This window comes from Pleurodeles waltl, chromosome 3_2 (genome assembly GCF_031143425.1).
Source record: "Pleurodeles waltl isolate 20211129_DDA chromosome 3_2, aPleWal1.hap1.20221129, whole genome shotgun sequence".
Taxonomy (NCBI): domain Eukaryota; kingdom Metazoa; phylum Chordata; class Amphibia; order Caudata; family Salamandridae; genus Pleurodeles; species Pleurodeles waltl.
In genome coordinates this window covers 119,073,370-119,086,486 of record NC_090441.1, presented here as the reverse complement: position 1 = coordinate 119,086,486, position 13,117 = coordinate 119,073,370, and the positions used below count along the sequence as shown (strand labels likewise).

Genomic DNA, 13,117 nt, shown 5'->3' with positions numbered 1-13,117 from the left:
CTTTCCTCAAAGCCTCCATACTTGTCTGTGCACCCAGACAAAGTTGTGTTGCGCACTAGGGCTTCCTTCCTTCCTAAGGTGGTTACATCCTTTCATGTAGGCCAGTCCATCACTTTGCCTACTTTCTACGCACCCCCACACCCTTCCCATGAGGAGGAGAGACTCCGTCGTCTGGACCCAAAAAGAGCGTTGGCGTTCTACCTCAATCGTACTAAAGATTTCCGGGTGGACGATCAACTCTTCGTTGGGTATGTGGGTGCGAAAAAAGGGAAGGAGGTGCAAAAATGTACCATCTCTCGCTTGGTGCTTCTTTGCATCAAAATGTGCTACGCTTTGGCCAAAAAGCAACCTCCTGATGGCTTGTGTGCTCATTCCACCAGAGCAACTGCTGCTTCCACTGCGTTAGCACGCGAAGTTCCTGTCCTGGATATCTGCCAGGCGGCTACGTGGGTGTCCTTGCACACGTTTGCTAAGCACTACTGCCTGGACAGTCAAGTCCGTCGAGACGGCTATTTTGGTTGTTCTGTCCTACAGGACTTTCTAGTATGACCTTGGTTCGCAGCCCACCACCGAGGATGGCACTGCTTGGGTACCTATCCTAAGGTAAGGAATCTGCAACTAGAAGTCTCTATCAGATGTACAAGTTACTTACCATCGCAACAATATATCTGGTAGAGACATATTCTAGTTGCAGATTCCTTAACACCCACCCACCCTCCCCGCTTGCGAACTGATTTCTAGGGACAGGGATTCCCCCTCCCAGGTCCTTCGCTCTGGCGCACCAATCTCAGTGTTCTTAGCGGCTCTGCGCTTTGGCGTGCAATATCGTTAAAAGAAACTGACGTCATTGCGTGAGGTCGGTGTCTATATGCTACACCCGACGTCATCACGGCAACCACAACGCCTACAACGCCCGCAGAGTCGACCGACGCCACCTACCGACGCACAAGGGTATTGCTCGAAGAAAAATCTCCGGATCCAGTCTGACGCCTGGGGGAAATTTCTAAGGTAAGGAATCTGCAACTAGAATATGTCTCTACCAAATATATTGTTACCGAAGGTAAGTAACTTGTACTTCTACTCCAGTAGGAATAGTACAGACTGAGATGCCAGGCCAGGTCTCCGCTAGACAGGAACACAATCAACAACTGACCTGTGTCAGCCTATTTAGACCTCACAAGTGAGGTTTAGCTTAAACCATGACTAAGGCCACTATGGCAGCTGCTTGCAGGAATATTCGAATATTTGCCTTGGTAGTTATAACTGTTCCTCCCCTGAGAACCTATCAAAAACATATGACTTCAGGTTCTCAGACAGACTCAGAAGTTTCTGAAGAAGCCTATCACTAAGCCTGACATTCCAAAGTCACTGAGTACCAAGTATCTGACAAATAAGGAGTATGTTCTGTTTGTGGTGTTCCGACTTAATGCTGAAGGCCCTGGATAATGTCATGGATCGCCTCCTCCTCAGTCTGTCCCATCACATGCAAGTCTGCCCTGGTACAAGTCTAGCACTGTTATGTCGAAATCATCAGTGCCATCCAAGCTGTACTGAGCAGTCCTCCTCCTGTTAGCCATCTGGAGAAGAAATTTCAGTGTGGCAAGGCTAGAGCAACAGTCTCCCTTAAGCAAAGCTAGCAGGTCTTTTCTCCCAAGAGTGCATTTTGTCTGGGAGGCAAAAGGGATGGTTTTCCTCAAGCACAACAATCAGACTAAGACAACCAAAGCCTTGTGGGCCTCTAGTGGTGAAGAATGGCTATGACAACACGTGCCAGAGTCTGCAAAGCAATGACTTAATTGGCCTTTTGGCTTCCTCAAAACTTTTGTTTGAGGTGATGTGGCCACATTACCTCCTTGCTGGTATTCTCTTTAAGAGCAGTCAAAATGGTTGAGTATCCCATAAGGGGTCAGGGACTGTTATGTTGTTGTCAGGAAAAAATGAAGGAGAGCTCTGCTCCATGTTGAATCTTTAGGACTTAAACCAAACCCCCTCCCCCTTCCATAGCAGCCTCCTGCCACTCTAATCCCCTTCCTGCTTAGTGTTAACTTTGCCTACACAAAGTTATGACTAGATGTCCTCAGCTGGCCTTCAAGATGCCCTCTTTCATTTGTCTGTCTAGAATGTACTAAAGGAGTTCCTTAGGTACGCAATGGGAAGCCAACACAGTCATTACAGAACATGTGCAGTACTGCCTTTCTGGATTTTGCATAAATCTTTGTCTTGGTAGTGGCCTTCCTGAATTAGCTGGCAGTTACTCTTCCCATGCCTGTTTCTTTGAGCATTGTCAGGGCACTAGTAAACGTATACGAGCTTGGGTTCTAAGGGAATTATGTAAACATTCTCGTCCTGGTCAAAAGGATTCTGCATTGAAGAGCTACATTGCACTACAGCCTGGCACGTCTCTTCTCCAGAGGGTAAAAGCCATCAGCCAAGAAGAGGGTCATTTTTGACTGACCAGTCTGTGGCAAACTAGATTCTGCATAGTGATGAATCCCAGTGCTAAACTTCACAAGCTCTCAATTAGATCAGTCAGAGCTTTGGGATAAACTGCAAGAAGACCAGTTGGAATTTATGGCCGCTTAACGATCCTTATTTACTACCTTGAAACGGTTTGTCCATGCTCACATTCCTTTGGTGTTATCCCCCATCTGCCTTCCCTATGTGCTGTTTATAGCATCCACTGAATCCAGAGATTACTAGTCAGAAGGCCTATTGAGAGGATCTCTTCATCATTGTTTTGTGGGAGAAATGCAATCTGTATGGATACGTAAAGTTGTTGAAGCTATCTTCTAGAGGAAGGCTGTAAGGAAATGCCTCCTTGGCATGGTTGCCCCATAACTTTTTGCCTTTGCTGATGCTAAGCTTTGAGTGAAAGTATGCTGGGACCCTGCTAACCAGGCCCCAGCACCAGTGTTCTTTCCCTAAACTGTACCTTTGCTTCCACAATTGGCACAGCCCTGGCATTCAGATAAGTCCCTTGTAACTGGTACCCCTGGTACCAAGGGCCCTGATGCCAGGGAAGGTCTCTAAGGGCTGCAGCATGTCTTATGCCACCCTGGGGACCCCTCACTCAGCACAGGCACTCTGCCCCACAGCTTGTGTGTGCTGGGGGGGACAAAATGACTAAGTCGACATGGCACTCCCCTCAGAGTGCCTTGCCAACCTCACACTGCCTGTTGCAGGCCTTTCAGCCCTAAGGCAGGGTGCACTATACCACAGGTGAGGGCATATGTGCATGAGCACTATGCCTCTACAGTGTCTAAGCAAAACCTTAGACATTGTAAGTGCAGGGTAGCCATAAGAGTATATGGTCTGGGAGTTTGTCAAACACGAACTCCACAGTTCCATAATGGCTACACTGAAAACTGGGAAGTTTGGTATCAAACTTCTCAGCACAATAAATGCACACTGATGCCAGTGTACAATGTATTATAACATGCACCCAGAAGGCATCTTAGAGATGCCCCCTGAATACCAATCCGACTTCTAGTGTAGGCTAACCAGTTCCTGCCAGCCTGCCACAAACCAGACAAGTTGCTAGCCACATGGGGAGAGTGCCTTTGTCACTCTGTGGCCAGTAACAAAGCCTGTACTGGGTGGAGGTGCTAATCACACCTCCCCCTGCAGGAACTGTAACACCTGGTGGTGAGCCTCAAAGGCTCACCCCTTTTGTTACAGCGCCTCAGGGCATCCCAGCTAGTGGATATGCCCGCCCCTCCGGCCACTACCCCCACTTTTGGCGGCAAGGCTGGAGGAGATAATGAGAAAAACAAGGAGGAGTCTCCCACCAGTCAGGACAGCCCCTAAGGTGTCCTGAGCTGAGGTGAGCCCTGCCTTTAGAAATCCTCCATCTTAGTTTTGGAGGATTCCCCCAATAGGATTAGGGATGTCCCCCCCCCCCCCCTTCCCACAGGGAGGAGGCACAAAGAGGGTGTAGCCACCCTCCAGGACAGTAGCCATTGGCTACTGCCCTCCCAGACCTAAACACACACCTAAATTTAGTATTTTGGGGCACCCCAGAACCCAGGAAATCAGATTCCTACAACCTGAATAAACAAGGACTGCTGACCTACAAGCCCTGCAGAGAAGACTAAAAACAACTACTTTGGCCCTAGCCCTACCGGCCTGTCTCCTGACTCTAAAATCTGCAACCAGGGACGCATCCGACAGGGACCAGCCACCTCTGAAGCCTCAGAGGACTGCCCTAGACTAAAGGACCAAGAAACTCCCGTGAGCAGCGGCTCTGCTCAACAACAGCAACTTCTTTGCAACAAGGAAGCAACTTTTAAAGAACTCACTCTTCCCGCCGGAAGCGTGAGACTTCACACTCTGCACCCGACGCCTCCAGTTCGAGATTCAGAGAACAAACACCACAGGGAGGACTCCCCGGCGACTGCGACCTCGTGAGTAGCCAGAGACGACCCCCCTGGACTCCCACATTGACGCCTGCAGAGAGAATCCAGAGGCTCCCCCTGACCGTGACTGTCTGTAACAAGGGACCCGACGCCTAGAACCAGCACTGCACTCGCAGCCCCCAGGACCTGAAGGAACCGAACCTCAGTGCAGGACTTACCCCCAGCGACCCTCTGCCTAGCCCAGGTGGTGGCTGTCCCGAGAAGTCGTCCACAACCCCCCTCCCCCCCCTGTGCCTGCCCCCTGGGTCCCTCCATTGTTTCCTATCTGAAACCCGACGCCTGCTTTGCACACTGCACCCGGCCGCCCCTGTTCCGCTGAGGGTGTGTTTTGTGTGCCTACTTGTGCCCCCCCAGTGTGCTTCAATACCCCCCTGGTCTGCCCCCGAGGACACGGGTACTTACCTGCTGGCAGACTGGAACCAGAGCTCCCCTGTTCTCCATAGGCGCCTATGTGTTTTGGCAACCTCTTTGACCTCTGCACCTGATCAGCCCTGAGATGCTGGTGTGGTAACTTTGGGGTTGCCTTGAACCCCCAACGGTGGGCTGCCTATGCCCAGGAACTGAGACTTGTAAGTGTTTTACTTACCTCACAATCTAACCTTTACTTACCTCCCCCAGGAACTGTTGATTTTTGCAGTGTCCACTTTTAAAATAGCTTATTGCCATTTTAACAAAGACTGTATATGATATTGTTTTTATTCAAAGTTGCTTACTTACCTGTGTGGAGTACCTTGCATTTTATGTATTTACTTCAAATCTTGAACCTGTGGTTCTTAAAATAAACTAAGAAAATCTATTTTTCTATATAAAAACTGTGAGAAAGTAGCCTCTTTCTAGCCTTGTTACCCCCACTTTTGGCCTGTTTGTGAGTGTATGTCGGGTTTTTTCACTGTCTCACTGGGATCCTGCTAGCCAGGGCCCAGTGCTCATAGTGAAAACCCTATGTTTTCAGTATGTTTGTTATGTGTCACTGGGACCCTGCTAGCCAGGACCCCAGTGCTCATAAGTTTGTGACCTATATGTATGTGTTCCCTGTGTGATGCCTAACTGTCTCACTGAGGCTCTGCTAATCAGAACCTCAGTGGTTATGCTCTCTCATTTCTTTCCAAATTGTCACTAACAGGCTAGTGACCAATTTTACCAATTTACATTGACATACTGGAACACCCTTATAATTCCCTAGTATATGGTACTGAGGTACCCAGGGTATTGGGGTTCCAGGAGATCCCTATGGGCTGCAGCATTTCTTTTGCCACCCATAAGGAGCTCTGACAATTCTTACACAGGCCTGCCACTGCAGCCTGAGTGAAATAACGTCCACGTTATTTCACAGCCATTTTACACTGCACTTAAGTAACTTATAAGTCACCTATATGTCTAACCTTTACCTGGTAAAGGTTGGGTGCTAAGTTACTTAGTGTGTGGGCACCCTGGCACTAGCCAAGGTGCCCCCACATGGTTCAGGGCCAATTCCCTGGACTTTGTGAGTGCGGGGACACCATTACACGCGTGCACTATACATAGGTCACTACCTATGTATAGCTTCACAATGGTAACTCAGAATATGGCCATGTAACATGTCTAAGATCATGGAATTGCCCCACCAATGCCATCCTGGTATTGGGGAGACAATCCCATGATTCCCCGGGTCTCTAGCACAGACCCGGGTACTGCCAAACTGCCTTTCCCGGGGTTTCACTGCAGCTGCTGCTGCTGCCAATCCCTCAGACAGGTTTCTGCCCTACTGGGGTCCAGCCAGGCTTGGCCCAGGAAGGCAGAACAAAGGACTTCCTCAGAGAGAGGGTGTTACACCCTCTCCCTTTGGAATAAGGTGTCAGGGCTGGGGAGGAGTAGCCTCCCCCAGCCTCTGGAAATGCTTTGATGGGCACAGATGGTGCCCATCTCTGCATAAGCCAGTCTACACCGGTTCAGGTATCCCTCAGCCCTGCTATGGTGCGAAACTGGACAAAGGAAAGGGGAGTGACCACTCCCCTGACCTGCACCTCCCCTGGGAGGTGCCCAGACCTCCTCCAGTGTGCTCCAGACCTCTGCCATCTTGGAAACAGAGGTGCTGCTGGCACACTGGACTGCTCTGAGTAGCCAGGGCCAGCAGGTGACGTCCGAGACTCCTTCTGATAGGCTCCTTCAGGTGTTGCTAGCCTATCCTCTCTCCTAAGTATCCAAACCTCCTTTTCTGGCTATTTAGGGTCTCTGCTTTGGGGAATTCCTTAGATAACGAATGCAAGAGCTCATCAGAGTTCCTCTGCATCTCTCTCTTCACCTTCTGCCAAGGAATCGACTGCTGACTGCGCTGGAAGCCTGCAAAACTGCAACAAAGTAGCAAAGACGACTACTGCGACACTGTAACGCTGATCCTGCCGCCTTCTCGACTGTTTTCCTGGTGGTGCATGCTGTGGGGGTAGTCTGCCTCCTCTCTGCACTAGAAGCTCCGAAGAAATCTCCTGTGGGTCGACGGAATCTTCCCCCTGCAACCGCAGGCACCAAAGAACTACATCACCGGTCCTCTGGGTCTCCTCTCAGCACGACGATCGAGGTCCCTTGAACTCAGCAACTCTGTCCAAGTGACTCCCACAGTCCAGTGACTCTTCAGTCCAAGTTTGGTGGAGGTAAGTCCTTGCCTCCCCACGCCAGACTGCATTGCTGGGAACCGCGTGTTTTTGCAGCTACTCCGGCTCCTGTGCACTCACCGAGGATTTCCTTCGTGCACAGCCAAGCCTGGGTCCCCGGCACTCTAACCTGCATTGCACGACCTCCTGAGTTGTCCTCCGGCGGCGTGGGACTCTCTTATGCAACTTCGGGTGAGCACTGATTCACTCCACTTCGTAGTGCCTGTTCTGGCACTTCTGCAGGTGCTGCTTGCTTCTGATTGGGCTCCTTCTCTTGCTGGGTGCCCCCTCTGTCTCCTCACGCAATTGGCGACATCCTGGTCCCTCCTGGGCCACAGCAGCATCCAAAAACCCTAACCGCGACCCTTGCAGCTAGCAAAGCTTGTTTGCGGTCTTTCTGCGGGAAAACACTTCTGCACGACTCTTCATGACGTGGGACATCCATCCTCCAAAGGGGAAGTTTCTAGCCCTTGTCGTTCGTGCAGAATCCTCAGCTTCTACCATCCGGTGGCAGCTTCTTTGCATCCACAGCTGGCATTTCCTGGGCATCTGCCCACTCCCGACTTGATCGTGACTTTTGGACTTGGTCCCCTTGTTCCACAGGTACTCTCGTCTGGAAATCCATCGTTGTTGCATTGCTGGTGTTGGTCTTTCCTGCAGAATTCCCCTATCACGACTTCTGTGCTCTTTGGGGAACTTAGGTGCACTTGGCACCCACTTTTCAGGGTCTTGGGGTGGGCCATTTTTGTAACCCTCACTGTTTTCTTACAGTCCCAGCGACCCTCTACGAGGTCACATAGGTTTGGGGTCCATTCGTGGTTCGCATTCCACTTCTAGAGTATATGGTTTGTGTTGCCCCTATCCCTATGTGCCCCCATTGCATTCTATTGTGACTATACATTGTTTGCACTGTTTTCTATTGCTATTACTGCATATTTTGGTATTGTGTACATATATCTTGTGTATATTTGCTATCCTCATACTGAGGGTACTCACTGAGATACTTTGGCATATTGTCATAAAAATAAAGTACCTTTATTTTTAGTATATCTGTGTATTGTGTTTTCTTATGATATTGTGCATATGACACTAGTGGTACTGTAGGAGCTTCACTCGTCTCCTAGTTCAGCCTAAGCTGCTCTGCTAAGCTACCTTTTCTATCAGCCTAAGCTGCTAGACACCCCTCTACACTAATAAGGGATACCTGGGCCTGGTGCAAGGTGTAAGTACCCCTTGGTACTCACTACAAGCCAGTCCAGCCTCCTACAAAAACCTATTGACCTGGAGTAAGTCTTTGAGTGTGTGTTCCTCACTTATTGCCTGTGTGTGTACAACAGTTGCTCAACACTACCCTCTGATAAGCCTACTGCTCGACCACACTACCACAAAATAGACCATTGGAATTTTCTAATTTTGCCACTATCTTACCTCAAAGGGGAACCCTTGGACTCTGTGCACACTATTTCTTACTTTGAAATAGTATATACATAGCCAACTTCCTACAAAGGCTTTTCAATCAGTGCAGCGGTCTAAGGTGTTTATAGTCAACATAAACACCACTGTGGCCTTTTTTTTACATGCCGTTCCAAAGAGGACCTACTCCCATATATCTGCCTGCTGTTTGTAGCTCTTTGGGAGTACACACTGCAACAGGGTTTGTTCCTGCCTTTCCCCCACATTGCAGGGAGTGACAAGACCAGAGCCAGGCATATTTACTCATCACTGGGGCGAGGATCATCAAATAGTTCTTCATTCCTTCTTTGAGGCTTATGCTCAACCTTGTTCAAATGGATCTTTGACTAGGCCCAGGTGAAATTTAAATTTCACTGGCAATTTTTTTTAAATTTCTTGGTATGGTTATTACATAGGAATTATGCGTACGTCATTATGCCGCTGTTTGTGAAAAAATTATAAAGCATAAGCTCGGAAACATAGCGTCCGGAACGCAAGTTAACGGCACTTGTGTTTTTCATACTATTTTTTTTTTTATATAAAACATGTCCTTGTGTCATTCTCATTTTTGGCGGTAGTTGAGGAATCCCAATGATATTTTTAGTAAACGTATCAATCTACAAAATGAGCCTTGCAGTGGCAGTTTAGGTACATTACAAACTACCCAGTTTGCTTGCTGGCAGCCCACTAAAAACTGTCCTGGCATATTTCAGTTTGATGTTAATCAGATTTCTGACCACTCCAGGTTACTAAAGGGGAGTTTCAGTTGCCTAAACAGAAAAGTTTTGGGTGACTACTACAATGTGGGAATTGAAACTAAGTTTAGCTTCCCAGTTGAGTTTTGACACTCAGATATTTTTTCAGAATATGAGGATCTAAATTCACACTAATTAGGTTATGCTAGGATCACTTTTTTGATTAGTAACTGCTTTGGGGCTAGTATCATGTTAGTTTTAGATGTCTGACTCATACTGGCCACATCGTTCAAACAATGTGAAAAACCTATTCTGTAGAACACTGACACAATCATATGTCGTCTGTAGAAGGAGTTAAAGTGAAGTCTTGGTGTAATTAGTATAAATTAAGACTCAGAAAGATGGTTAACTGGGAGCCCTGAATTGTAAGTAAAAATGTAAATATCAGTTTGGCTCATTGACTCTTTTTTTTTTTTTTTTTCTAACACGAAAGGAGCAGAATCATTGTAGTGCTGACTCAGATTAGGTCCACAGTAGTAGTTTTTCAACAACGTATCATAGTCTGTGGTGTTAAATGTTGCTAACAGATGGAGGAAAATTAGGAAAAAGAAATGTTCTACATTGTGCCGCAGGCCCGACCAGTTTGTATTTGTTTGTTAAGTATCATATACAAGTTACATTGATTGTACGACCCGGCACAGTGGTCTTCTGTGAGGTTGTGGAACCCTTTTGTGGCTGGATAAAATCTAATAGCATACGTGTATTTTTTGTGTTTTTACATACATGTTTGCATACACAGTTAACGGTCATGCAGGATTGATCAGAGTTATCATTCTTCCATGTGTGTGTTGGCTTTAAGGTTATTTCACAAATACGTATCTATGCTCACACCTCAGAAAGGAGGGGTTGAGAAGATTTCATATGTTTGGGTTATTGAGTAATGTCAAAATGGACATGTGACCTGAAATATCTTGCTAGTTACGACCCTTTTATATCCCTGTTGTTAAGGGTTTGGTTCCCTATCCTTTTGAAGCAAAGGGCCCCAGATCGGCTTTCTTCAGGGTAGCATGTGCCATGGAGATTTTCAGCGCTTTGATCTGGTCTACTTCGTGGAATTGTTTTGGGTACGGTTTCCTTAACCTTTGATTTGAGCAGTGTTCAAGGCAGCTAGACTGCTCCACCCTTAATAATGTTTTGTTCATCAAGATCATGTTCGGATAGTTTTCGAAGCATGGCAAGATTACTAGGGGAGAAAATAGTTAATCTTGGATGTTTTATTGGTTAAGTCACATGGGTGTTGGTACCTTAATTCAGTCCTTTCTGGCAGTTGTTTAAAAGCATTGATTGACCAGAAATGGCGGTGTAAATCTATTGCTGTGGTTAGAGAAGACACTGGTTTGCACTCCTTGCTGTAGTTGTTTTCTATATTTATTTACAAACGATAAATTCCCCATAGTAATACTAGTTAAGAGAATGAACCAAAATGAGAATTAACATTACAGGCAAGTATAATGTTCTCACTCTTAAGTTGGGAAACTGGGTCACGCAAGAAATGCAGCTGGCCTCATTAGTGGGTTCAACAGGCACTGGGATGGTGAATTGGCAGTCTTTAAAATTCATATGGACTGTGAGGATAAATTATATTTTTTTTATGAACAAGCCTTCACATTTTTGTAATTTCTAGACTGTTAAGTAAAATTTAAGACACATCTTTTAAAGCCTCAAAGTTTCTCCCAAATCTTCCCTTAAAATAGTCTTACAAACTAGGTGGACTTTGTCTTTTGCCAACCATGTGTTTAACCTTAAATAGAATTCCCTTATCCCCTGTGCATTCTTTTGCCCACTTTCTTCTCACTAGCCGTATAATTTTTTCACAGGTCAGCGTTTGTTTGGGGAGACAATCCTGGGTCTAACACAAGGCTCCGTCTCAGACCTTCTAGCTCGCCCCAAGCCCTGGCACAAACTGAGCTTGAAAGGAAGGGAGCCCTTTGTCCGCATGCAGCTTTGGCTGAACGATCCAAATAATGTAGATAAGCTGATGGATATGAAACGAATGGAGAAAAAAGGTAACTGCTGTTAACCCACAAATACTACATTATTTTTTACGTTTATAAAGACTTCTTTTAATTACCTTTGAAGAATACATAGTCTGTAAAGCAAAGACCATGTTACATTTTTCTTGAGCTTTAGCATAAAAAAGTAAAAAAAAAAAACGGTGTATTCTTTTGGAGAGTTCATAAGCAGACTGAATGGAGGACATCTATCCACCGCACCAAAGAGAGGAAAAAACACATGGTACGCCCTCTTGTCTCACTGCGGCAGTATTTTGATGATCAGTGGGTTCTTGTGTGGCGGAGTGCTAGGTTCATCATCAAACTGCCTAACCTGCTTACCTTGATGCTGTCCTTGGTGCTCTGCGTAAAGTAATATCCATGCCAGAAATAGCTTTGTGTATGCATGAGCGTTCACTTTTAGTGTTTGCTCCAAGTCACCATATAAAGAGTCTTACGCACGTAAGATGCTGAATGCTTTGCCACATGACTCATAGTGGACGTATCGGACTATTACATCCTATTATTGCATAGTTTTTATTTAGAATACATTTCTCTCTCTTGCCCTGCTATTTTATGCACTTCTCCTTAAAGAGCTCTATGAAAAGGTTTAAAAAGAGGGAGATACCGTCCTAGTGGAGTGTGTGGGCCCTATCCATTCTGGTGTTCTTAAATGCACTTCAACATAGTACACTTTCAGAATGCATTGTCGTTCTCACTGATGTACAACGCATTTAAGAAGCACAACCCTTTTTCTTTATTTGACACCGGTAGGCCTTAATTTGAGAACAAACAAATCAAGTTAGGTGTATTGCTGGATAGACCTATATTTAAACAGCTAATTGTTAACAGCTCTAACTCCTCAGTCATGCAACTTGAACGAAGTCTTAATTTGAGAATAATCACAAAGTGAAATGTACGCCTGATAACTTCTAGTGGTTAAAAAATCTGGAGATTTAGAACAAACTGCAAGAGACTATGCAATATAGCTGCCACTCGTATTAGTGTAATAATCTCTATTATATAGTATGTAATATTTATTTGTAAGTAATTTCACTTTTTGAATTGTTTTTCAACACTTTTCTTGTCGGACGAATGGATACATTGTATTTGTACTCAGTTTCCTAAAAAAGTTAGAATTTCTGAGAACATTTGATCTGAGACTGAATGCTTTTGGATTTAGGGTATTCTGTTATTGTTAATCCCAAATTGCTTGTATTGATTTAAATGTAATGGTGTACATTGCAGGTGCTATAAATCCCTTTTATTTAGCTCTTACAATAGTCAGCTCAAACTATCTGGGTTCCTGGCCACGTGAGGCCCCATGCTTGCTAATATTACAGGAAGAATATATATGTAGCACAAACCGAGACATTTATAATAATTTGGCATTTATATGAAAAAGGTTTTTCAAAGCTTCACTAACACAAAAAAGTATCAGTTCAAGCTCTCCTAACACATGGGTGATATCACATAGAATACAAATAGCAGCAGCACACACCCAGGAAATACAGCATGTGCAGACTTCTCATGGAGGCGGCAGCAGTACAGATAAAGCTTCCTTTTTGTCTGATGCGAATTTCTTACTTCAGAGTTTAGAATGTACCCTTGTCTTGGGATGGTGAGAATGTTGATGCGGGATGGTTCTGACTTTGCTAGCTGGCTGGGGGTTCGCTCCCTGTACAATAATGTTCACGGTTTCTTTGCTACCTACTTTTTCGTCATCTTTTCATTAGTGATAGGGAACCATTTAGGTAGAGCACACGTAGCTGCGTGGGATCAACTAGTGCGAGGCCAGCAACCATCACTGAAGCGAGAGATGTACTTAGTCTTTGTCCATGTTAGTGGATAGTTTAAGGAAGTGTTTTGCTGCAGCC

General features: G+C 45.8%; 1 protein-coding gene across 4 annotated transcripts in view; it reads left to right on the top strand.

Annotated features, from left to right (window-relative positions):
• CUX1 (cut like homeobox 1) overlaps positions 1-13,117 on the top strand; it is a 1,145,546-nt gene that overhangs the window by 848,604 nt on the left and 283,825 nt on the right. Inside the window, exon 22 of one of the 4 annotated variants that reach the window (XM_069226952.1) lies at positions 11,067-11,255. The exons of the other annotated variants lie outside the window; for them this stretch is intronic. Within the exon in view, the coding sequence (XP_069083053.1) occupies positions 11,067-11,255 (189 nt within the window). The remainder of the gene's footprint in view (positions 1-11,066; positions 11,256-13,117) is intronic. 4 annotated transcript variants of the gene reach the window in all.